This window comes from Electrona antarctica (genome assembly GCF_951216825.1).
Source record: "Electrona antarctica genome assembly, chromosome: 10".
Classification (NCBI taxonomy): domain Eukaryota; kingdom Metazoa; phylum Chordata; class Actinopteri; order Myctophiformes; family Myctophidae; genus Electrona; species Electrona antarctica.
In genome coordinates, this window is record NC_136791.1 from 55,672,974 (window position 1) to 55,696,332 (window position 23,359).

Genomic DNA, 23,359 nt, shown 5'->3' on the forward strand with positions numbered 1-23,359 from the left:
AGACTTGTGCCCAGAAGGGCACTTTTTCTAGTTTTGACCTGAGATCAGATTCTAAAAATGTCTTCTACATCCTGACAGTTTTCTGAAAAAGCTATGTTTCTATGTCAGTGGTTCTTCGTTTTTTCAAAAATAGCAGACCTACAAGCTCGTAGCGCGCCACTCGGTGGCGCGCTATGAGCTTCATGTAGATCTGCTATTTTTCAATAGCTAAAGCATAACATAATGCTAACACCAAAAGGGGTTCCCGCCCAAAATGGGTTAGATCATTGGTCCAGGGGGGAATCCCAGTACTGCTGATGTCTATTCTCTGTGTATCAGGAATTCATTTTAGACTATTATATACAGAAAACCAGTATAGTACAGTAGGTGATCTTAAGACTAAGATTTCACATTAGAGTACATTTTTTGCTGAATGTTCTCTTTCAGAGTGCAATATTCTTGACCCAGTGAAGGTAGCAATTCAAGGCAGCAATTCATCAGTCACTCTACATTGTCCATATGACACAACACCTGGGCAGAACCAAACTGTCTCCTGGGCATTTTTGAAAGGGGGCAAAGAGGACAGCATATTGGACAAGGAAGACAAACGTCTCCATGCTGCTGGAGCGTCATTAGTGATTTCTTCTGTCAATGACAGTGACATTGGCTGGTACAGATGTAAGTACCTGGTTGGACAAACACAGCGCTGCTCTGATCGCCGCCTAACGATTCAAGGTGTATGAATGAATGGACCATTGTAAAGCGCTTTGAGTAAGCACATAAAAATGCAATCCATTATTGTTATAAAATGGATATCATATATCTAAATACTGAATGAAGCTTAAAAACTGTCCGGGGTGCTCACTAAAGCCTGAGTAGATGACCCCAAACATGTTGTTAAAGTGAAATATGACTAAAACTACCAGCTCACTGATTTCTTCAGATATCTGCCTTTACTAACATTAAATGTAATATTTTATGTTACAAGGTTCTGTCTGTTCTCTACACACACTTCAAATCAAAGTGAATTTTGTAATTCACCTCCATCAGGCATATCTAACCAGTATCCATGTACTGTATGCATGTATGTAATAATATACTGTATGCTCAATGCTTCACTTTTACTTTTATTTTTGCTTGTATTCAAATGCCCTTACCGTATATTGTTTTTTGCTCTGAATGAATTCCAAATAGATGTTTCCCATCAAGGCGACAGGTAGTGTTTCAATTCTCGTTCTTATTTTTACTCAATTCAAATGTTTTATTATAAAATTGAATTTTTTACAAAAATGTCCACCACAAGCAAGCATGATGGCGGTGAGGTGACCCGTGTCTAGGCATGGTATGTTGCATTTCTCAAGGTCATATGACATCAGATAATTGTGACACACAACACAACATATCTTTGCATCATCAAACAGTTTGTGTGGGCCAAGTGATTTTAGGTAAGGACAGCATGGGTGTTTTTTTGTGTTCACTTTTTGGGGTTATTGCAAAGTCACGCCACAAGGGGGCAGCTAACACACGTTGATTGATTGATTGATTGAAATATTTATTAACAGTTTGCAGAATTACAGTACATTTCAAGCACAAACTCAATACAAAGACTGTTAACTGTGCATGAGTGGTCAACCCAATTAAGCATTACACTTCTTTACAAGAGGGTCCACCTTGTTCAATTCATCAAAACATTTAGAGACGTACAAATAGACACTTCTATATATAGTCAAAGAACAGAACATAGGAATTCATCATAATGGAGGTAAAAAGGGAAAATAAACATATACAGTAAGGGGAAAAAGGGGTGGGCGGTGGGGGGGGGGATTCAGATTTTACGGAGGCCAGTTTCGAATTGCAGCCGTCCGTAGGTGCCCTTTGAGAGCGGTTTTGAAGGAGTCAAGGGATTTGCATGTCTTAATGACTGTTGGTAGGGCGTTCCACATTTTGGTGGCATAGGAGCAAAAATAATTTAGTCCCTTGTTTGTGCCGAATTTTGTTGTACATGGTTCGTTGCACTTCCTCTGGTGTTATGGGTGTGGACTTCGTTAACATTAAGGAAGTATCTAGACAGGTACATGGGTATCTTGGTGGTGTATCGAATCTTGTGGACCAGACCCATTGCAAGATGCTGTACTCTGTCGTCGACGTTGGTGATGGGTCAGAAGTTCAGAACTTGGAAGAAATCACATTATGTCAGGTCATTGACAAGAAACATTTCATGTTCCTTGAGAGCTCTGTAGAAAATATCGTTGGCTCTTTCCTCCACCAGAATCCAGTATATGCTATGAACCTTTAGTGTTCTTAATCTGGGAATGACAAAATAGGTGTGCAGATATAGGTGTTAACTTGCTACGTTGAGAGCAAAAAGGAGGTAGCCAAAAGGGCCAAGTACAGACCCGAGGTCTGTCCTTCGAGCCCCTACCCTACTGTAGGGGGCATGATTGATTCAATCACAGGTTTGCCCATGATTGCATTGTCCAGTGATGATGACCAAACTTGGCTTATCATATCAGTGCGATCGTTGCTTAAAGGGATAGTTCACTCCCAAAAGTAGTGGATATTTATTCGTTTTTGTCACATTCCTTAGCCAATAATTTGATGAACCACTGCTCCACCAGGATACAGTAACTACTGTATATTGGAAAATAAAATAAATATGATTAACTGAGTAAAAAGCAGTCCATCAAGTAAGTTTCAAGTGGAGCAGTCATTTGGGGTTCCGTTCCACGTGTCCTTCTCCTTCAGGGTAGGTCTCCAAAGGTCTTGCGGCGAGCTGGCCCAGTCTCTTTGGGCTCATTGTCTTTCCCCAAGCCTTCAAACATCAGGATCCTTCACACAGAAAACATGTCAACATGTTGTATGCCTCTCTCTATACTGACCTTTCTTAAACTTAAACATTGCCAAAAATGTATATTAAAAAGGAAAGCAAGTCGACTGATCAGGAAAAGGGGATCTCTTTTCGCAGTACAATACATGTACTGTATGTGAAATGTGTCCTCTGCAATTAACCCATACTGGGAGCAGTTTTGGAGCTTTTCAAGTTAATAACCATCAGCTTTTTATCATCTTAGGGCCTCAGTTTAACATGACCCAACTCTGTGGGTCACCACTCAGTCTCTGATAAACAAAAGTGGGGAAAAAAAGTGTTGTTGGACTCACAGTTTGAGTATGGCGTTCCTCTTCCCCAGCATCATTTTCAGGAAGTCGGTGTAGTTGATGGGTCGGGGTTTAGTGTCCTGGGCTGACCCGCCAACCACCTCCGCCATCATCTTTTTCAGTTCCAAGTGGGTTTTGGCCACGCCCATCTTCTCCAGCATCCGTTTCAGACCCATCATGTCTACACAGCAAAATCCTCAGTGTTAATTTAACTCTGAGAGTGTACAAATGTAACCAAATGGACCCGTACGGATTACATTAACATTTATACTCTCAGAGTAATAAATGAATAAATGATTTCAAATTAAGTGCAGTTAATTGGAACTATATCTGAGAACAGATTATTATGATCTGTCATTGCTTTAGTTTAAAAGGACAATATGGCATGATCTTATCCATAATAAGTTGATTAGTTGACAATAAGGATACATCAGGGCTAGAAGTCCCTTATCTGTAAGTAAAGACAGTGATCATTTGTTTACCTAACTCTCCTTGGTCATTGAGATCAAACTCCAGGAATTTTTCTGCAGTAAGAGAAGATCGACGTGTCAGTTTGACAGAAGGATATTATGAACTTAATATTACAGTGTATCAAAATCACATGTTTAGTTTATCCTCACTTTTAGACATTTCAAGGTTGGAGGCAAGCTCTTCCACTTCTCCATACAGAGGATCTGACAGAAAGCTCTAAGGAACAGAAAATGATAGAAAACTATAAGTTACTCATACAGTTACAGTACATCTTCCTGTATTCTCATAAGGCCTAATGACATGACTAAAACCTGATGTTGCACGCCGGGGTCGTGCGATGAAAATAGCCGATCTACAAGCTCACACCACAGTTGCATCTGTGATGCGTTGTGATCTTCTAGATCGGCTATTTTCACCAGAATAGTTAAGCATAATATTCCACACACCTCATTAACCAAGTTAAGCTTTTCTTCTTGCTGAGACTTCAAAAGGCCATATGTTTTGCCGCCTGTTGGACAAAGCACCACATTTCTTTAGCCTTTTCAATATGGAAAGGAAAGAAACCACTTGACATTATATATAAAACAAGTACAAAATAGCCTGATAGCTGAGGCTGTCAGCTACAGTATAAGCATCCAAAAATACAATTAGGCAGAAGACACTTACCTTGAACATTTTTCGCCATGTCTCACAACTAAGTGAATAAAAAGAGTCTAAACTTCAGTAAGAAATCAAAAGTGAAATTATGGTAGAGTCTGTGGTATTGTAAATGGTGCAAGAAAAGGAACTAGGAGTGATGCTTAGCTGGAAGTTAAGGCCAGCATGTGACCACTTGTGAAGTTCCCTTTTTGTAGTTCTGCACATGATTGATTAGGACAGATAAAGAGCTGGGAGAACAGTGCGAGACACATCTACAGTGAGCAAACAGTACATGCCATGCCTTCAAGTCGAGTCGAGATGCAGATCTCACAATCATTCCAAAGTTATAGGTAGAGAAAGACATCTCTAAAGTCATATTATAAATAATATTATAGCATATATCCAGGGCCGGCCCTAAACAATTTGGCCGGATTTTTCGCGCTGTTCGTAGATGTGTCTCGCACTGTTCTCACTGTTCTCCGTGAACTGTGGCGGGGGGAAGGGGCCCTAACAGCCGCCTTGGGCAATCTGCCGCCCTATAGGCCATGGCCTACTGTATGTGGCCTATATATACGAGCCAGCCCTGCATATATCTGCTGTCAGGAAGAAACTCCAAAATGTAAATTTTTCAGGAAATGAAACAAGAAAACCTTATACATTGAAAACAAAGCAATACTCCCTCAAAGACAAAGTTGGCACGTTGTGACTATACTGTCAATACTTTCATGAGAGGGGGAGAGGTGGTGGAGTTAGTTGCTTTAGACAGTTTGAGGGTTGAATGGAGTTAAGGGGTTTAATTTGTCTGAAGTGCTTTTTACTACTTTTCATTGGTTCAATATTTTTAAACCAACACACAGACAAAGGGTGTTCAATAGCACTGTTATGCAAAAACAAATCTAAAACCTCAAAAACGATATATAGCATAGTACATTATATTAAATGGTTACATCTCCGAATTATTTGACAACATGCACTGCATGACTGCAAATAAAAGCAGGCACACTATTTACACTCACTGTTAACACACACTGTTCATACTCAGGCTGATATTTAATAATAATAATAATAATAATAAGCTTTATTTATATAGCACCTTTCATACAGGGTTGCCGTTCAAAGTGCTCCACAGGCAGGACATACATCAAGTGCTTTACAGTTAGGTCATAGGTTATATCAAACACAATGCAAGACAAGACAAGACAAGACAGTGAATGTGCATAAAGTCAGACATCGAGATAAAAATAGGCATGAGAAGGTCAAGCATTTAAGGTATTTGTTAGAGAAAAAATAATAATAATTAATAAAAATAGAATACATGATGGGAAGCCTCAATAAAGTGCTACGGTAGGGTTCAGAAGGCTAATCTGAAGAGGTGTGTTTTTAGTTTTTGTTTGAAAATGTTGGTGGAGTTGGCCTCTCTGATTTCCTGCGGAATTGTGTTCCATAATTTTGGTGCATAAAAAGAGAATGCGGCCTCTCCTATTTTCTTTCGTGGTTTCTTTTTTTCTTTTGTGGTTAGTAAACCTGCTGTTGAGGATCTTAATGTTCTGGATGGAGTGTATGATGGTAAGAAATCTGTTATGTATGCAGGGCCTTGGCTGTTGAGTGCTTTGTAAACTATGAGTAGTACCTTAAAATCTATTCTATGGGAGACCGGAAGCCAGTGGAGGGTGTGCAAGACTGGTGTGATGTGTTCTCTTTTCTTTGTTTTCGTTAATAATCTAGCAGCAGAGTTTTGTATGAGTTGTAGTCTGTCTATGGCCAACATTTCTTTCAGTTTATAGGCTAAAATCTTTAAGAGAAAACAACATTACAGCTGTTTGATAGTGGGTGTCAACAAAACAAAAAAGAACAATTAATTTTCAGGTATAATCATGTAGAAACTAATGCGAGAACTAAAAGGGAACTGAAAATATGGGATGAGCAGGTAACAGTTTAGTTTCTGAATTAAATTGCTGTGGGAACAGTGAGACACACAGGCTTCCATATGAACAGATAATGGCTCATTTTAATGTTTGGGATCTCTCAGTATTAATTCAGCTGATAATAATCATATCTGAATGCAGAGGTGAGTAGGTTTTTGAGTTTTCTTTACCAAATTGGATCGTTCAGATGTTCTTTTTCCTGTTTTATGGTGAATGGGTAATATAACAACTGCGTTTAATCAAACTGAACGTTTTTCTATTTGATGCTTAATATCTCGTACAGTATTGTCTATTTGTCTTATGCACCATAAACACACAATTCAATACTTTTGTGTGGTGTAGGCTAATCAATGTATACTTTGTCATATGACGGTTTCACTGTCCGACATTTTTTGGTGCAGTGACAGCATCACATAACAAAGTATAAATCAGGTCTCAAAAACTAGACTTCATTTTTAAAAACTCTGTTTCTCAACTTTATGTCCAGGATCTGTGTCTTTGCAAGAAGCAGTTGTAACTGCAACTCAAGGAGAAGACGTACGTCTACCTAACTGTTCCGCAGGCCTGGACAGATTAGAACTAACAAAACACACTGGAGCTCATTCTGCTCAGCCCATGGTCATCCTGTCCAGGGGGCCCGACTACAAGGCATCCGAATTCCCAGATGGAAAGAATGTGAAATGGAGAGCCGATGAGAAAGGAGACATGTCTGCTTTTCTGACAGCAGTGGACAGATCTGATGAGGGTCTGTACCGCTGTCAGAAATGGAAAGGATGGACTGTTGTCTTGGACCAAAATATCACTCTAAAAGTGAAAGGTAACTACCAACTATACAATCGCCCCTTGTGTATTTTCAAGTCTAGCCTATACATACTTGTTCTCCAGCTAGTGCAAAGTTGGTTTGATTATCTGGATGCTATCTATTCTAGATCATTTTGACCTGAGATCAGATTCTAAAAATGTCTTCTACATCCTGACAGTTTTCTGAAAAAGCTATGTTTCTATGTCAGTGGTTCTTCGTTTTTTTTAAAAATAGCAGACCTACAAGCTCGTAGCGCGCCATTCGGTGGCGCGCTATGAGCTTGTAGATCTGCTATTTTTCAATAGCTAAAGCATAACATAATGCTAACACCAAAAGGGGTTCCCGCCCAAAATGGGTTAGATCATTGGTCCAGGGGGGAATCCCAGTACTGCTGATGTCTATTCTCTGGAATTAATTTTAGACTATTATATACAGAAAACCAGTATAGTACAGTAGGTGATCTTAAGACTAAGATTTCACATTTTTTGCTGAATGTTCTCTTTCAGAGTGCAATATTCTTGACCCAGTGAAGGTAGCAATTCAAGGCAGCAATTCATCAGTCACTCTACATTGTCCATATGACACAACACCTGGGCAGAACCAAACTGTCTCCTGGGAATTTTTGAAAGGGGACAAAGAGGACAGCATATTTGACAAGGAAGACAAACGTCTCCAAGCTGCTGGAGCGTCATTAGTGATTTCTTCTTATCACGGTTATCACAACAACAACAGTTTTTGTGTCAGAGACTCCTCAAGGTCAGTATTGTAATCCCTGTTCCTATTGTATTGTTATCTCACACTGTAATATCCTCAATTTAAAGCTGCAATTTGTAACTTACACAGGATTCGAACCCCGGTCTGCTGTATGAGACCCCCTCCCCCGAAAAACTAGACGCTTATTATGTTCAGGCAGAACTTGTTAATATAAGTGTCCTACCCGCCACCAGAGTCTACATTTATCCATGGAAGAGAAGGAAGACGACCTCCAACCACTGCAGATGCACTAGTTATATTGTGTTAACAAGCTGTACCATACACAGATTGGTTAAAACAATGTTTTGTTCATTGCAAAAAGTTCTGGATTGCAGCTTTAACTAATTGGATAAATGAAAACAGGATTTGTTTTAAATTGTGTACTTAAATAACTCATTGATCTCATTAATAACAAAGATTAGAGACTGTTGTTCAGAAATGATGACTGTCTTTCTTGTTGTGGGCTCTGAACTCAACAGTTACACCAGAAGCTACAACACAGAATGTACAGGAACGTGAAGGGGAAGTTACCGGTGGAGAGTCCCCCAGCACCAGGAACGTGAAGGGGAAGTTACCGGTGGAGAGTCCCCCAGCACCAGCACCACCATCCTATCCTGGTGGCTTCGGTCGTCACCTCGGTTACCGTGACGATTGCACTGGTAGTGGGAGTGGCAATTTACCACAAACAGAATACCCAGAGACGGAGACTGATGCATCATTCAGGTATAATAAGTAATGACACGTCTAGACCGGTGTAGTGTTATTCAGTACATTGCAGTGGGCTATAGTAGCCTAGGACTACCTGTACTGTGTAACATTTTCAATGAAACAAAAGTTTGTTTTGATAATCTTTCACTGGTATGTTTCACATTAGCAGACATAGGCTACAGTACAAAAAAGGGGGACAAATGTACATTGATTCATACAATTAAGAGACATACTACTGTAGAAAACCAGCAGTGGTTGAGTAGTTGTTCTCAAGGCCCAGAGCTAGGGACCACTATTTTGGAGGCCACCCACAGCCGACTGGTGTGGTAGGAGGCTGGTTAGGAGGAAGACGTCAGATGAATGGAGACAGACATGTTTATAGTGGAGTCCACCACCACAGAACCCAATCAGTAACAGGGTCAACCTATAGTCAACCACTCACATTCAGACACCACTCACACCAGCTGGTAGTAAAGATCAGCCACGCATACTCAATCACGCATGCACGGCACCGTCTGCACATGTAGCATATACTTAGTGATAATGATAAAGAATATATTTGGACTTTCAGAAGTAGGTGTAATGGTGGAAGGAAATATTACATTGAAAACATAAAATAACCCAAGAGACTGTAAATTATGCTTAAACAGTTCAGATATACAAAATCTAAAGTAAATTCAACCCCACTCAAGTCTTTTTTCCATTTTCCTCATTTCATAGTCAGTCAGTGTGAGGGTGTATGGGAGGCCACTATAAGGGCAGTGTGTGTGGATGTATGGAATAAAGATGGGGGGGGGGGGTGATCAGGGGGTGGAATGGCCTACCGTCTCTGGACTTTTGCTCGCCATCTTCTTTCAAACCTGTAGGCCTACAAGGCCAAATAACCTTGATAACCATAATCTTACAAAATAACCAAAGCAGCTTATCTACAAGCATACAACAAATCAGACAGTCCTTTACTGTCTGATAAAGGACTGTCTGGTTAATTAAATCAAACCACCAAATCAAACAACAAACATTTCATTAATTGTCAGCATGATCAAGCTCATCAACCTGTCTGGAGTCATGTGGTTGTGCATGGTGAAACCAGTTTTAGTTATCCAGTCAATGTATTATCATGACATTTGTTTGAAGGAGAGATAGGAGAGATACAGACAGATAGAGACATACAGATATATATATATATATATATATATATATATATATATATATATATAATTATTATTATTATTATTATTTTTAAGTTACGTTACCATACGTTTAAGTTGAAGCATTGCAATTGTGCCAATTCAGTTTGTGAGTAAAATGCTAGGAATTATGATCATAACCTGGTTTCATATGTTGCAATTAGATTTGTACATACAGGCTGCTGACAGCTCTTATGACAATAGATTTCAGCAAAGAGCCTCAACTTCCTCAAGAGGTAAGGATGTGGCATTTCCTTGATTTATTTCAGTGGTTTTATATATTGAAATTTTCTTTAAAGGAGCATTCAGTGATTTGGGAGATTTGGAAAACCACCCAGTCCGCCCCGGTAACAAAATGTGCACATGCACGCTCTACAGTGGGGGGAAGTGCAACAGGCCAACAGCATGTGCACCAAGGCCCGCCCCCACTCGATCATGATTGGAGGAAGGCCCCTCTCATCCTGATTCGATGAAGGCTTTGCCACCCAAAGCCCAAACTGAAACTAGGGTTTTTTGACCCCAGGGGCTCACTGGGGACAGGGAGGAACTCCTTATATGGTCAGCACACTCTATAGTAGGGAGAATTATCCAGAAAAAAAGAAAAAAGAAGTGATATTTGAATTAAGTCAAATCACTGAATATACCTTTAAAGGATAAGCCCCTCAAACCTTTTCATGTTAAGGACCCCCACATTGATATGTATTTGCCCATGGAACCCTTATGTTTGCCTCAGAAGAGATTTTAATACTTGAAAAAAATTGTATATGTTCAAAAATAGAAGCTCAAAGCATGGATAATGTGGTCAAATAATTGTGATGGGGGCCTCCTGGAACCCCCACAAGGACTCCTGGAGGTCCCCGGACCCCCATTTGGGAACCACTGATTTAGTTTGTAATAGTTTGTCCTCATCAACACTATAAACACTCATTTTATACTAAAATGTCACACAGATCTACAAATGGACTCATTATATGAAGATGTGGGAGAGGAGGGACTGTGCACCTGTAAGTATTTCACATTTTATACTTTCTAATAATTAGTCACATGATTAAATGTCCCTCAGAACCTCAATAATCACGGGGCACAGTGGCACAGTCTGTAGTCCTGTCGCCTCACAGCTAGTAGGTCCTGGGTTCGATTCCCGTTGGGGACGCTGTGGGTGCTGGGGGCGTGTTCCCTCCTCCGCATCATCAGTGCCCATACCCGAGGTGGGGTTGGCGAAAGGGCCTTTCTGTGTGGAGTTTGCATGTTCTCCCCGTGTCCCCTAGGGTAGGTAGTACCCTCACAAAAACATGCAGTAATCCTGGTCTCTAAACTACCTTCCCCTGGCCAGCCTGATGGAGGGGAAAGGAACTGGTCGCCGTGGTCGGAATAACGTGTTCCTTCCACGCGCTACGTCCGGCCAAGGAAATTCCCCCCTGTCAGGTGAAAAGAAGCAGCTTGGACTCCTCAGGCATGAGGTCAGTCTGCTGGAAGTGTAGCGCCCAGGATTACATTAGATAATTGGCACTGGGTGAAAAAAACTGGGTTGCAAAATTGTGGGATAAAAATTATAGAAAAAAAAAAGAACGTCAATAATCGCATTTTATTTTTATTAATTGCAGTTCAGTCGTAAAGATTTGAGACATCTTCACATTCCAAGATGACCATCCCCTTATAAAGGAAGAATGTGAATGCTGCTGACTGTACATGCTGTAAATGGTAGCTTCTGTTCTCTGTGGACTTTCTGTTGCATAGTATTATTAACTTTAATAATAACTAGACAAAACATGTATGAAAAATAATATGTATTTATTTTTGATTGGCAATGGTGTATCAAAAATATATTGTGAAAATAATATTTCCACTAGCCAAATATTTATACAAATAACAAATAATAATTTGTCTTCACAAATCTGTTCAAGGAAGACCATCAAAAAACAACACAAAACCATATAGCACAGAACAACATATCACCAACAGTAGGCCTGAGGTTCCCCACTGTACACAGAACCATCCTATCGGCGGGGCAGTTTGTATGATGCCGCGATGGCTGAGGGGACAAAACTCCTGCTAAATCTGACGTTTTTCCACTTCAAGGATCTGTATCTTTGTCCCGCTGGCATGAGGTTGAAGTAGTAACGAACTAGTGATACAGGAAATGATCAGTGTCATTTGATATTGAAAGTGCTAAGCATGATGGCCTGTGGGTGTGGGAAGTCCGATAATCGGACTTCCCACACCCACACAATTGCCTTGTTCAGCAACAAGGCAATTCAAAGTGCTTTTAACACATTTTAAAGGACATTTAAATACAATTAAAATTGTTAAATAACAAATATTGACACTCCAATATTATCTGCATAATATCTGCGCAATTGTCATGGTGGCAGAGACAGTAGTAAGAATATGATGCTAATGTGAACTTGCCTTATAAGACCACAAGTCGGGGATAAAATCGATACAATTTGTCTCTTATTTTAATGTAGTACTATCGACAGCCTGTGCCAGAGAATAGACCACATCGTTGGCTATAGGTGTTCCTCTTATGGCTTCTTGTCTTTGCTCTGGTTCTGCCTCTGTATTTGAATCCAGTAGAATGTCATCATAGACATGAGTCTGTGGAGAACAACACTGAAGCTGTTACTTTAAATAATGAATATACATCAATTACACCTTAGCTTAGGTAGATCTGCTATTTTCTATTTGTAGCTGTCGATGGATATTAGATCGGCTTTGGTAGATTGTATGGCTATTTTCATCAAAGATACTTAGTGTGCCTGGTATAGACCCCAGGGGGACTCCGGTTGACTATATGGTTTACTTTAGAAAGAAAGAAAGAAGTTGTGGCAGGACTTTTGCTGTGTTTGTATCTCTCTCTGCACTTGTTATCTATTGAAAGGCCTTTACACTCACACTGCACTCGCTCTGTTTACTACTGCTACATATCTGCAAAGCATCCTCCACCCCATAAAATGGTAAATGGTGCATTTATATAGCGCCTTTATCCAAAGTGCTTTACATAGATTGTGCATTACATTCACCCATTCACACACACATTCATACACCGATTGCGGCGGAAGCCATGCAAGGTAATACCAGCACATCGGGAGCAATTTGGGGTTCAGTGTCTTGCCCAAGGACACTTTGACATGTAGACAGGAGGAGCCGGGATTCGAACCGCCGACTCATGGATCATTGGACGACCTGCTCTACATATACAACACTGTCATAGACGACGCCTGTGGCAGCTATCAACACATTGCCTTTGTTTGTGTTCACCACGTTGTTATCTTCAACATTATAATTGCAATTATACTTGTTTCACATGCAATGCTCCCTGCATGTTATTCATTACGCGCTGCATGTATATTTCATATTGTTATGCTGTTTCTTTCTGCAGCTGAGAACATTCATACCAACAATTCAACTCAGGCGTCTTTTAGTGGAAAAGTGCTATATAAATTCCAGATATTATTAAACTGTATTGTGATCTCCATTAATAATAAATATTAATCAATATTAAGTAATAAAGGCTTAAACGATTAATACATACTGTATGTGTTTCCTTTCTCTTTCACAGTGGTTATCTTACCATTCCAATATCTGCCATTTCAGTTCCTGTGAAATTGGAATGGGGGGGGGGGGGGGGGGGGGGCATGATTAATACATCATTAAATAATCCTGCAGATTATCCTATAGTCATATGTAGGCTATGTACCAGTTTTTATTTTGGCAGGTCTTGACGGCGTCGTAATGCCTTATTTTACACTTGGTTGCGCTCAAAAAAACATCCGGTTTACAAGCTCACAACACGTCGCAGTGCGACGTGTTGTGAGCTTGTAGATCTGCTATGTTCAGACACCCGAGTGCAACCAAACCAACCAACCAAACCCTCCCTAGTCCCTAAAATTTGAGTCCAGTTTTAGATTTTGTCAATTGTCAATATATTTAATCCTAGTTTTAGTCATCATAGCTTCATTTGTATTTCGTTTTCGTCAGTTAAAAAAGGTAGCCGACGAAATCAACACTGGTATGTATGGTGTACACAGTACCTGCACTTAGTCTGTGTTTCCTCCAGCATATGTAGAGTCCAGCAGCAGCACTCACACACAGCAGGAGGACCAGAGGCAGGCCTACCCATGCAACTACTGGAGCAGCTGTCGATGCAGAACCATCAGAAAGTTATTGAAATCACCATCAATTATTACTAGGCTTCAGTTTCTCATGTGTGGACGCTGTTTTAACCCATTCAGACCTGATAGGCCGATTCTACAAATGCCTCCTAAATCGGTAGTATTCACACTTTCAAAAAAATGTGTCAGATAGAGTCACTTTCATTCATTGCAGATTCTCTGCCACTACGTTACAAGACATGAATGCAGTGTGTTATTGTATAAAACGAAATCAGTCACAAGATGCATTTATATTGGCCACATGACGTCTCACGTCATCACGTCAGTGCCTTAAACAAACATTAAAAGTCCATAGACTTAGCTGCCATTCAATTTAGGTCCCAAGTGCTCTAAACAAACATTAACGTCTTGAGCCCCATTGCCCCCTGGCGGGGGCAGCGGCTGTCCACCTCATGAACAGCTCTCAGCGGGTAAATGGAGACCCAATTGGTCTCCGGTTCCAACTCTGATGTTTTTGATTTTCCCCCCTGGACCCCCCTGGGGTTTATTTAAAAGTCTTGGCTGCCATATGACGTAATTTTAAAAGCCAGGAATTGGAGGGGATAGCGCCCCTCGTAAAAAAAATACAGAATGTACAGGTTTTATATACAGTATGTTATTTATATATAGCCACGGTAAACATCTAAAATGACATGGATGCTGCAGGTGGGTTAAAGAATACATACTGTACAACCAGTGTGTCTCATACTTACTGTTTGTAGGAGGCCATCTCTTGACAGCTTTTACAACCCCCCCTTTGGAAGCTGAACAAGCAATCGTATATCTTAGATCCTTTAGGTCTGGGAGGAATAACTTTGAGATCAGTGTGTTTGTATCATTCATTAAAACACTCTTCCGGACATGCTGCTGGCTGCTGTCAGTCCAGGTTAAATTGAATTCTTCTTCACATTTTGCAAGAGCACAGGTAAGTGAACAGGTCAACGTGATGTTTTTGCCCTCTGGTCCGTACTCTGCAGCAACTGCATGTGAAAAGCAGCAACACAGTAATTTATATACCTTACAATTTACAATGTAGGCATTTAGCAGACGCTCTTAATCCAGAGCGACTTACATTAGGCAAGAACAAAAGTATGGGAATACATCACATATATAAAATGCATTTATCAAGAAACATGCGTAAGCTAAGAACGTAACTAGAACATGACCTATATAATGACACTATACATATTAACTATACATATATACTATACTATGCTATACATATGTACTATGATGTGCTATGACTGCATACAATGCAATTATTGTGCTGTCTACATGACATGCTATAAGTCTGTTTCAAATGCTATCTAAGTCTAAAAAGTGCTATCTAAGGGGGTAGGATAAGTGCTTTGGGCCATGGAGTCTTCAGACTACGGCGGAAGATTGGGAGTGATGCTGCAGTTCTGATTGCAACCTTATACTACTGTATTTATTATATTGTTTAAACTGTTGTCAACACTCACTGTCTAGTGTGTGCAGTCTCACTTGATTGGTCACCTTCCCATCTTCCAAACATTGATAGTTCCCAGAATGCACTGAAGCCACTTCTCTTATGACCAGTGAAGAGTCATCATTTACCAGTAATTTGCCTCGGTACCACTGCAGTTTGTCCCCCACTCTGAGAGAGGAAGTGCTGCCACAAGAGAGTGACAATGACTCACCCACTACAGCAAACACTTCCTCCACACCATCTAGAAAACAGGCAGCACAGAAAACTATTACCTTTGTGTTTCAATGTTTTTTATTAAGCAGAAAAAAAAAGACATGGACAATACATGAACTTATGACACATGGGCACAACATACGACACTCCAAAACAATTACTTTTAACCTGTCAACTGACCTTGATGTTCATGCACTAGTATTAAATGCATGGCTGGGTGTTCAGTTTAGTAGCCTACCTTTTATTGTTGTGTTATAATTGACAGTAGCTTTCACACTTTCTCCCTCAGTCACCTGGCATCTCCATTCCATGCGGTGGTCTGTAATTCTTTGCGTAAAACAAAGTTTATAGAAGCAGTTATCTGAACGACTAATGTGAAATCTGCTTCCCTTTAATGGCATATTGTCCTCATTCAGCCATTTTAGTAGTATTCCACTGTGGTACTGCCTACAAATTGTGAGTCCTATAAATGTGTTCAGGAAACAGTGAAGCTCTATCTTGTTCTCCCCCAATGCAGCTTTGTTCTGAGTAACTGGTGAAAAGGAAATAATTCGAAACAAATTAGTTACAATACATAGAGTTTTCAGAATCAACCATCTATTGAGTCAGTATAAGAGTAAGGCATGGCAGCTTACTTTGCAGAATTTCAAGTGAAACACTTGAACTCACAGCCCCATCATCACAAGTGTAATGTCGTGCATGATTCATTTCCACATACTTTATCTGCAGAGAACAGTGTTTATCCACTGTGACATTCGGGTCATTGACTATCACTTTGCCTGCCCTAACCACCTGCTCCACCAATCCAAATGATCCAGTCATATTCCAGTTGATGTAGGAACAGGATTTGAGATCACGTATACCACATGGTAAAGCAATACTACCTCCAGCTGATGCAAAGAATGGCAAATGATCTGTTGGAAAAAAGATTTTGAAATATATCAAACTATAATTCAGTCAATGTCTGTCTGTCTGAATGTGTGTCTGTCTGTCTGTCAGAAACACCGCCGTATCTCCTCACCGCCTGCACCAATCGCTCCCACTTTTCACACAGGCATTGACCATAATAATATGGAGGTCTTAACGAAGCCCTTTTTCCAATTTAACAAATTATAAATGTATAATGAATTTATTAGTGAATTAAAAATGCGAAAACGCGGGGGGGCAATATCTCACAACGGGTAAGGGCTAGTATTTAAAAATATTAATAACATATTTTGAACATATTTTTCCCTAGTTATATAAACACAATATTATGTGTACTGTCTTTCTAAATCTCGACACATGCCTTCAGTTAAAACCCGTGCAAATCAAGACATTTATAGCCATTTCTAAAGAAGAAATGTTGTCTTGACCCCCTTGAGGAACGTAGCGTGCGTTTTCGTGCATGATTCACGAAAACTCAGCCGAGCAAATGATGTGACTGTGAAGCCTTCTGCTGCTGACTCAGAGCCATTTGAGTTGCATACCGATATTGACAGAATAGTAAAATAATACATTCTCAGTTGTATTGTATACTGTCACGATCCTAGGATGACTGAACCCAAAATGCAGAGTCTCAAGACAGTAGATTCAAAATAAACTTATTTATTAAAGCATGAGGCAGCTGACAAACAAGGACTTAGCTTCAAGCTCAGGAAAACCAAAAATGTCCAAATGCTCAAAATGCCAAACTGCAAAAACATTAGAACTTCAAGCACAATGCAAAGTGCAGAAAAACATAAAGTCCAAAAATCAAACCTTCAGAGGACTGGAGCACAAAAACCAAGAACCAGGAACATACAGGACATCTCAGGGAAAAACAACATATGTACTGACAAAGAGTGTAAGCAAGGAGTCCAGTTATATAGGGAGGGTGGTTAATGGCAAAGTGTTCACAGGTTTGTAATGGGAAGCACTGCTGGGCTGATGAGGGAGTTGGAGACAGGTGAGTAACAGGGACTGCAGTGTGAAGGAATGGAAAGTGGGAGTGGCCAGGGAGGAGACATGGTCTGTGGAGTGGCAGACCATGACAGTATACATGTTTATGATGTGGCGCTGAAGTACATAGACCAAGAACACCATGTACTTCAGAGCCACATCATCAAAATCTATAGGACTGTCTGAGTCAACATAGTCAGCATGTAGAAACTCTGACACAACATTTTGGGGGTACAAAAAACATCCAGTTTCAACATTCCTTGTGAATTGGAGTGTCAAACATTTTCTCTGGAGACCAAACTGGAAATGGTAATGCAGGTGCAAAACTGAATTATTGAGGGAATGACAGTAATGACATTGATAGACTACAATGTTAATAACTCATACTGCTCATTACTCTATTAACATTCATTGTAGTCTATCAATGTTTTGTCAGGTCATGACTACTATCTTATTAACTTGTAAACAACATAAATCTGGAGCACATTGATTCCTAATGCATCTATGTAATTTGACATGTCACCTACTGTCCACAAACACGTGATTCTTATAAGCTGTATGTGTACAGAGATGTGGAAATGGTCAAATAATTCCATTGACCATGAAAACCAAAACACCTAATCAGAAACTAAACTAGTTTAGGAGTTAAGTTCAGACAGAGACATATGAGACGGCATACACACTGTAGAAAACCATACATAAATACATATTACGAACTATCACATGATATTCATATTATTACATTATTATTAATAAAAATATGGAATGGTCTGCCTGTAGGCCTACATCTAAGGGAGTTGTCATATCATCAATTCAAGAACGGTCTAAACCACGTACTTCTCTTAAACACCACATACTTCCCTTACGGTCTGCCAATTTAACCTGTTTTGTGACTTAGATTTTCTTCTGCTGTTTTCTTGTTTATTTTGTCCTTACATTATTTTATTTTTCTCTGTGTGATGTGTTTTATTTTATTATTTGTAACAGATCTGCATTTCCAATGTTGATGTAATCTTAGATGTTCTTGGAGAATGACACTTCTTAAGCCCCTTGGAGGGTTTTTAGGCTTTCTCCTTCACATGTTTTAATGACTTTGTAACATTTTTAAATATTTTGTAAGTGAAAATAAACAAACAAACAAACAAACAAACAAACAAACAAACAAACAATTGTTTTTCATAATTACCAGATGGCTGAAGTCCAAGTATCACCTGTACAAGACAGAAGAAACAGAGTCCTAAGACAGGAAAGGAATCCATCTTAATTTACTGAAGGTTGTCTTTTTTTAACACTTACAGTATATTCAGGAAATGACAAGCAGGCAACTCCCACACACTTCTACGTCTCAGTGTCATGAATATGACCCTGTCAGCTCTTCATGACAGCTCTATTTTGATCCATGCATCCCATCCTAATATAGCTCTGTAAAACTTTACTCTTTCATTGCATTCTGGTCTATAAATAGTTTCTCACATTCTTTCAAGTGTCACCGCAGCTGGTCAACTGGAATGGTAGGGGGGAAATAGTCACAAAGTGACTTATACAAGTGGTAAAATGTATAAAACAAGTTTGACATCTATAGTATTATAATTTCTCAGTTCCAAAAACCCAAATCTTAGCTCTCATAATCAGTTGTTGCTGTGCGAACACATGACAAAACTGATGATCTTGGCCCGGGTGGCTTGTCTGGGCACCTTGGCTGGTAATCCAGTCTGGCAGTGTGCCGCGGGTTTGACTCCCGATCCCGACGGCCTGTACTGCGTGTCACCTCCCCATCTCTCTCCCCATTTCCTGTCAGCCTACTTTCATCTATCCCTCTATCAATAAAAAGGCGAAAGCCAAAAACAAAATATCTTTAAAAATTATGATCTTAACTATGCACGAAAACTAATCAGCATCTCCAAATCTGAGGCCATGGTTCTCAGCAGGAAACCGATGGATTGTGCAGTCCGGGTATACATTGCCCCATGCAGGTGAAGGAGTGTAATTATCTCGGGCTCTTGTTCACGAGTGAGGGGAGGACGGAGAAGGAGATCAGCCGGAAAATCGGAGCAGCAGTCCATGTACCGCAATGTTGTGACAAAAAGAGAGCTGAGCCAGAAGGCAAAAGGTCTCTGTCTACCGAGCAATCTTTGTTCCTACTCTTACCTATGGTCATGAAGTGTGGGTCATGACCGAAAGAATAAGGTCGCGAATACAAGCGGCCGAAATGAGTGTTCTTCAACGGGTGGCTGGCATCTCCCTTAGAGATAGGGTGAGAAGTTCAGTCACACAAGAGAGACTCGGAGTAGAGTCCTACTTCTTCACTAGGAAAGGAGCCAGCTTAGGTGGTTCGGGTATCTGGTTAGGATGCCTCTCGGGCGTTTCCCTAGGGAGGTCCTCGAGGCACGTCCCACTGGGAGGAGACCCCGAGGCAGACCAAGGCGCAGTTGGAGGAATCACATCAACTCACTGGCCTCGGAATGCCTCAGGATCCCCCAGGAGGAAGTTACTAATGTTTGCAACTCATCTTTGCAACTCATTTTTTCACCTTTTCCCTCCATCAGGCTAGCCAGGGAGAGGTAGTTTAGAGACCAGGATTACTGCATGTTTGTTGTGAGGGTATACCTACCCTAGGGGACACGGGGAGAACATGCAAACTCCACACAGAAATGCCCTTTCGCCAACCCCGCCTCGGGTGTGGGCACTGTTTCATTATTTTATTTGTTTATGACCCATCACTTCCAAAGGTGTTTGATTTTGTTTATTTATGAAAAACCAAGACCTGTCATTGTCTCATGAAGGCATAACAATGTTACTCCTCTATAAGGCAATACCGCTCAAAAACCAATATACACATTATTTAAAATAAATCGTTATTAAAACCAGAATGGGGTGTTTAGATTACAATATTCGCTGTAGGATTAACATACAGCACATTGTAAACAGCGGCAGTGCAATTCAGTGTATTTCCATAATTAAAAAGCTACAAAGTGCTTTTTATTTTGGAATAAGTGTTGCACAAGAAGATTAGGTTTCTAATAAATATTCATGTAAAAAAAAAAGTTTAAAAAGTGAAGAGATTGGTATCTAAACTATAATAAATATAGAAAAGTGTTCAGTGTTCAGAAAAGTTCCTAAAATAATAACACAGCTATACAGTATGTGTGTCTCGTTAAGGACCTGTCCACTGGTTTCCCTTGGACTTGGGATAATTGTGTCAGCTACGAAGACTCTCGCCCACAACCACCTGACGTTTACATCACTTCAAAAGAGTTAAGTCTTAAAAAAAGACAAAAGAGTAAAAACCAACGTTTCGGCAGTACAACTGCCTTCTTCAGGGTATGAGTGGTTTACATCACTTCAAACAGAGAATCGGGCCTATTGACAAGTTTTATAATCAATCAAACAACCAAAACGTTATGCTTCCGACCTGGATGCAAGAATAGCACATTTCTCCTATGAGCCAACAGTGCAACACAACATACAGACTCTGTAAAAAAGGATTACACTGAATACACACACATTATGATGAATATGAGGATCTTTTTTGAGGTAATTACATGTTATATTAAACCAAATATGTAATATTTCAAAGATAGTTGAGGGCTATTTTGTTAGGATACAGTAAAGAAGGCATTAAAGAATTAAATATTAAATATACTGATGTGATCGACGTACAGGTAAGTGGTGATACAATAATCAAGCTTAAATGTGACTATCAATATATTATATCAGTAATTCAACATTACTATGTAAAAATAAACTATTTACGTATGTAAGACATATATATGTAAGGCATATACACTATCACACTATATTGAACAGTATTGAGATAATAATGAACAATGCACAGAGCCTGTAGTCTTGGCCCTAGCCCCGACGACCTTACAGGTGTATGCAAAGGCTGAACTTAGATAGCATTTTATGTAGACTTATAGCATTGTATGTAGACATAGCACTATATAGTATATATGCATAGTTTCATTATATAGATATTCCACTGTTACTTTTTTATGTATATGATATATTGTCATGCTTTTGTTCTTGCTTAATGTAAATCGCTCTGGATTAAGAGCGTCTGCTAAATGCTTAAATTGTAAATTGTCTTAGTGCATACTGTACCATGGAGGTGTTATCTAAGTATGAAAAGGAAGCTCTGACTTTAGAAACAAGTTGTCCACACCCAAAGAAATAAGAGCAAGGATAACTTCCCTCAGCAGGTCTGTTAAAAAGTACAATAAGTGGTGTAGAAAGGCTATAAAAATACAAATGATCAAGATGTACGTTTTCAATGTTGTTGGAGATCAATGAAGACTCTATTATATGAGCAACACTGTACAATGTACATAGTGTGTGTTGGTATGACTGTAGAGTACAGTATGTACATAGTGTACACTATGTGTGTGTGTTGGTATGACTGAAGAGTACAGTATGCACTTAGTTAGTGTACACTATGTGTGTGTTGGTATGACTGTAGAGCAGTGTGTACATATAGTGTACACTATGTGTGTGTTGGTATGACTGTAGAGTACAGTGTGTACATAGTGTACACTATGTGTGTGTGTGTGTGTGTGTGTGTGTGTGTTGGTATGACTGTAGAGCACAGTGTGTACATAGTGTACACTATGTGTGTGTTGGTATGACTGTAGAGCACAGTGTGTACATAGTGTACACTATGTGTGTGTTGGTATGACTGTACAGCACAGTGTGTACATAGTGTACACTAGGGTCCTCATTCACAACGGCGTTTACGCTCATAAAGTGACGTTACGTGAGCGGAGCGTGAGCGGACAGGCATTTACGTGGATTCCCACATTACGTGGGAATTCATGAACTTGAACGTGAACTTGACGGTGACGTGGGTTGGTCGGAAATTCCGCTGAAAGCTGCGCCACCTCTCATGGTCGTGTACGGCTTGCGTAGATTTATTAAGAAGGCTTTAGTCTTCATGCTGAATCAATTAAAAGTCCCCAAATCTCAGATAAAATATGTAGGCATGTGTCCCCAACATATGTCGCACATAAAAAAATTATAGCCTATATAAAAGCCAAGTATCACTTGTATGCCTAAATGCATGCATTCTGCAGGTTAGCCTAGAGTGCCATACAGAAACTTTCCCTGCAAGCCCGACACCTTTTTTATTGATTTATTAGGATATTTATAGCATTCGCGATTGCGCTGCTCACTTGACAGCTTTCTACTCGCAGTGCAACGCGCTGTGAGCTTGTAGATCGGCTCTCGCAGTCTCGCGGACTCGCGCTGCATGTTAAAAAACAAACTCACAATTATAATAAGAACATACACTTATCTGCATTCTGCACTGTACGAATCCAACGTTGTTTAGTGTAGTAATGTCTGCAGTATAGGCCTATTTAAATTGTTTCGTTATGGAGCTCCTTTGAGTCAGTCTGACTGCCGGTGCGTGTGTGTGTGTGTGTGTGTGGGGGGGGGGGGATTAGCCCTATATAAAAAATAGAAGACCACATTAGCCTATTTGAATGAATGGCATCAGCGTGTTTGAAAGTCGGCCAGTCATATCATAGTTTTAAGCCAGCTCACCTCCACTCGCGCTTGTTCACAAACATGACGGACAGACAGACAAGAAAGGCTGTTGATGATGATTATTATTACCACTGTAACTCGCTGATCAGCATGTTGACAGAGACTCAGCCAAATAAAGTTTCACGTAGGCCTAAATGCATTTGCTGCAAGCACCTATCTGCCTCCATTTGCGTCGTGGTATTCATTTATAATATGTATATTGATCACATGCGGACGCCACACAGAATAGCCAACGCTTACCTGCAGCTGAGGAAACATACAACGTAGTTATATATCCGTGTTTTCATTCTACGTTTCAACAGCAAAAGAAAACAATTCAAAAAAGCCCCTCCTCTCCTCTGTCTCTTCATTTGCCTGCATTAGTAATAGTATAGTTGTAGTGATAACTACTACTATCAGCACTAGTAGTAACTGTGGTATAAGTGCTCCATCTATCTATCAATAGTAGTAATAATGCA

At 40.0% G+C, this 23,359-nt stretch overlaps 2 protein-coding genes and 1 long non-coding RNA gene across 5 annotated transcripts; 1 reads left to right on the plus strand and 2 right to left on the minus strand.

Annotated features, from left to right (window-relative positions):
• Positions 1–2,585: 2,585 nt before the first annotated feature.
• On the minus strand, positions 2,586–4,353 carry LOC306931759 (allograft inflammatory factor 1-like). The gene is made up of 6 exons (XM_079513367.1): positions 4,273–4,353; positions 4,053–4,114; positions 3,756–3,822; positions 3,618–3,659; positions 3,139–3,316; positions 2,586–2,808 (listed from the first exon to the last, which is right to left on the minus strand). The coding sequence occupies exons 1-6, from the start codon at positions 4,289–4,291 to the stop codon at positions 2,721–2,723; spliced, it is 456 nt and encodes a 151-aa protein (XP_079369493.1). The 5' UTR covers positions 4,292–4,353; the 3' UTR covers positions 2,586–2,720.
• A 4,009-nt stretch (positions 4,354–8,362) lies between these two features.
• Positions 8,363–11,392, plus strand: LOC306931760. Its single transcript, XR_013791058.1, has 4 exons — positions 8,363–8,448; positions 9,785–9,856; positions 10,571–10,624; positions 11,225–11,392. It is a non-coding gene; the product is annotated as an uncharacterized lncRNA (long non-coding RNA).
• Positions 11,393–11,394: 2 nt separating this feature from the next.
• On the minus strand, positions 11,395–17,289 carry LOC306931757 (uncharacterized protein). Of its 3 annotated transcripts, none has more exons than XR_013791057.1 (9): positions 17,178–17,289; positions 16,073–16,351; positions 15,676–15,969; positions 15,238–15,465; positions 14,488–14,754; positions 13,655–13,759; positions 13,156–13,220; positions 12,030–12,218; positions 11,395–11,745 (listed from the first exon to the last, which is right to left on the minus strand). XR_013791057.1 is itself a non-coding variant. In XM_079513365.1 (9 exons), exons 2-8 carry the CDS (start codon positions 16,257–16,259, stop codon positions 12,075–12,077), a joined length of 1,071 nt encoding a protein of 356 aa, XP_079369491.1. In that variant the 5' UTR covers positions 16,260–16,351; positions 17,178–17,283; the 3' UTR covers positions 11,395–11,745; positions 12,030–12,074. The 3 variants fall into 3 exon arrangements, 2 of the variants coding, with proteins under 2 accessions (XP_079369491.1, XP_079369490.1); XM_079513365.1 differs by having other exon boundaries at positions 13,195–13,220; positions 14,488–14,574; positions 17,178–17,283; XM_079513364.1 differs by having other exon boundaries at positions 13,195–13,220; positions 17,178–17,283.
• Between the last annotated feature and the right edge of the window lie 6,070 nt (positions 17,290–23,359).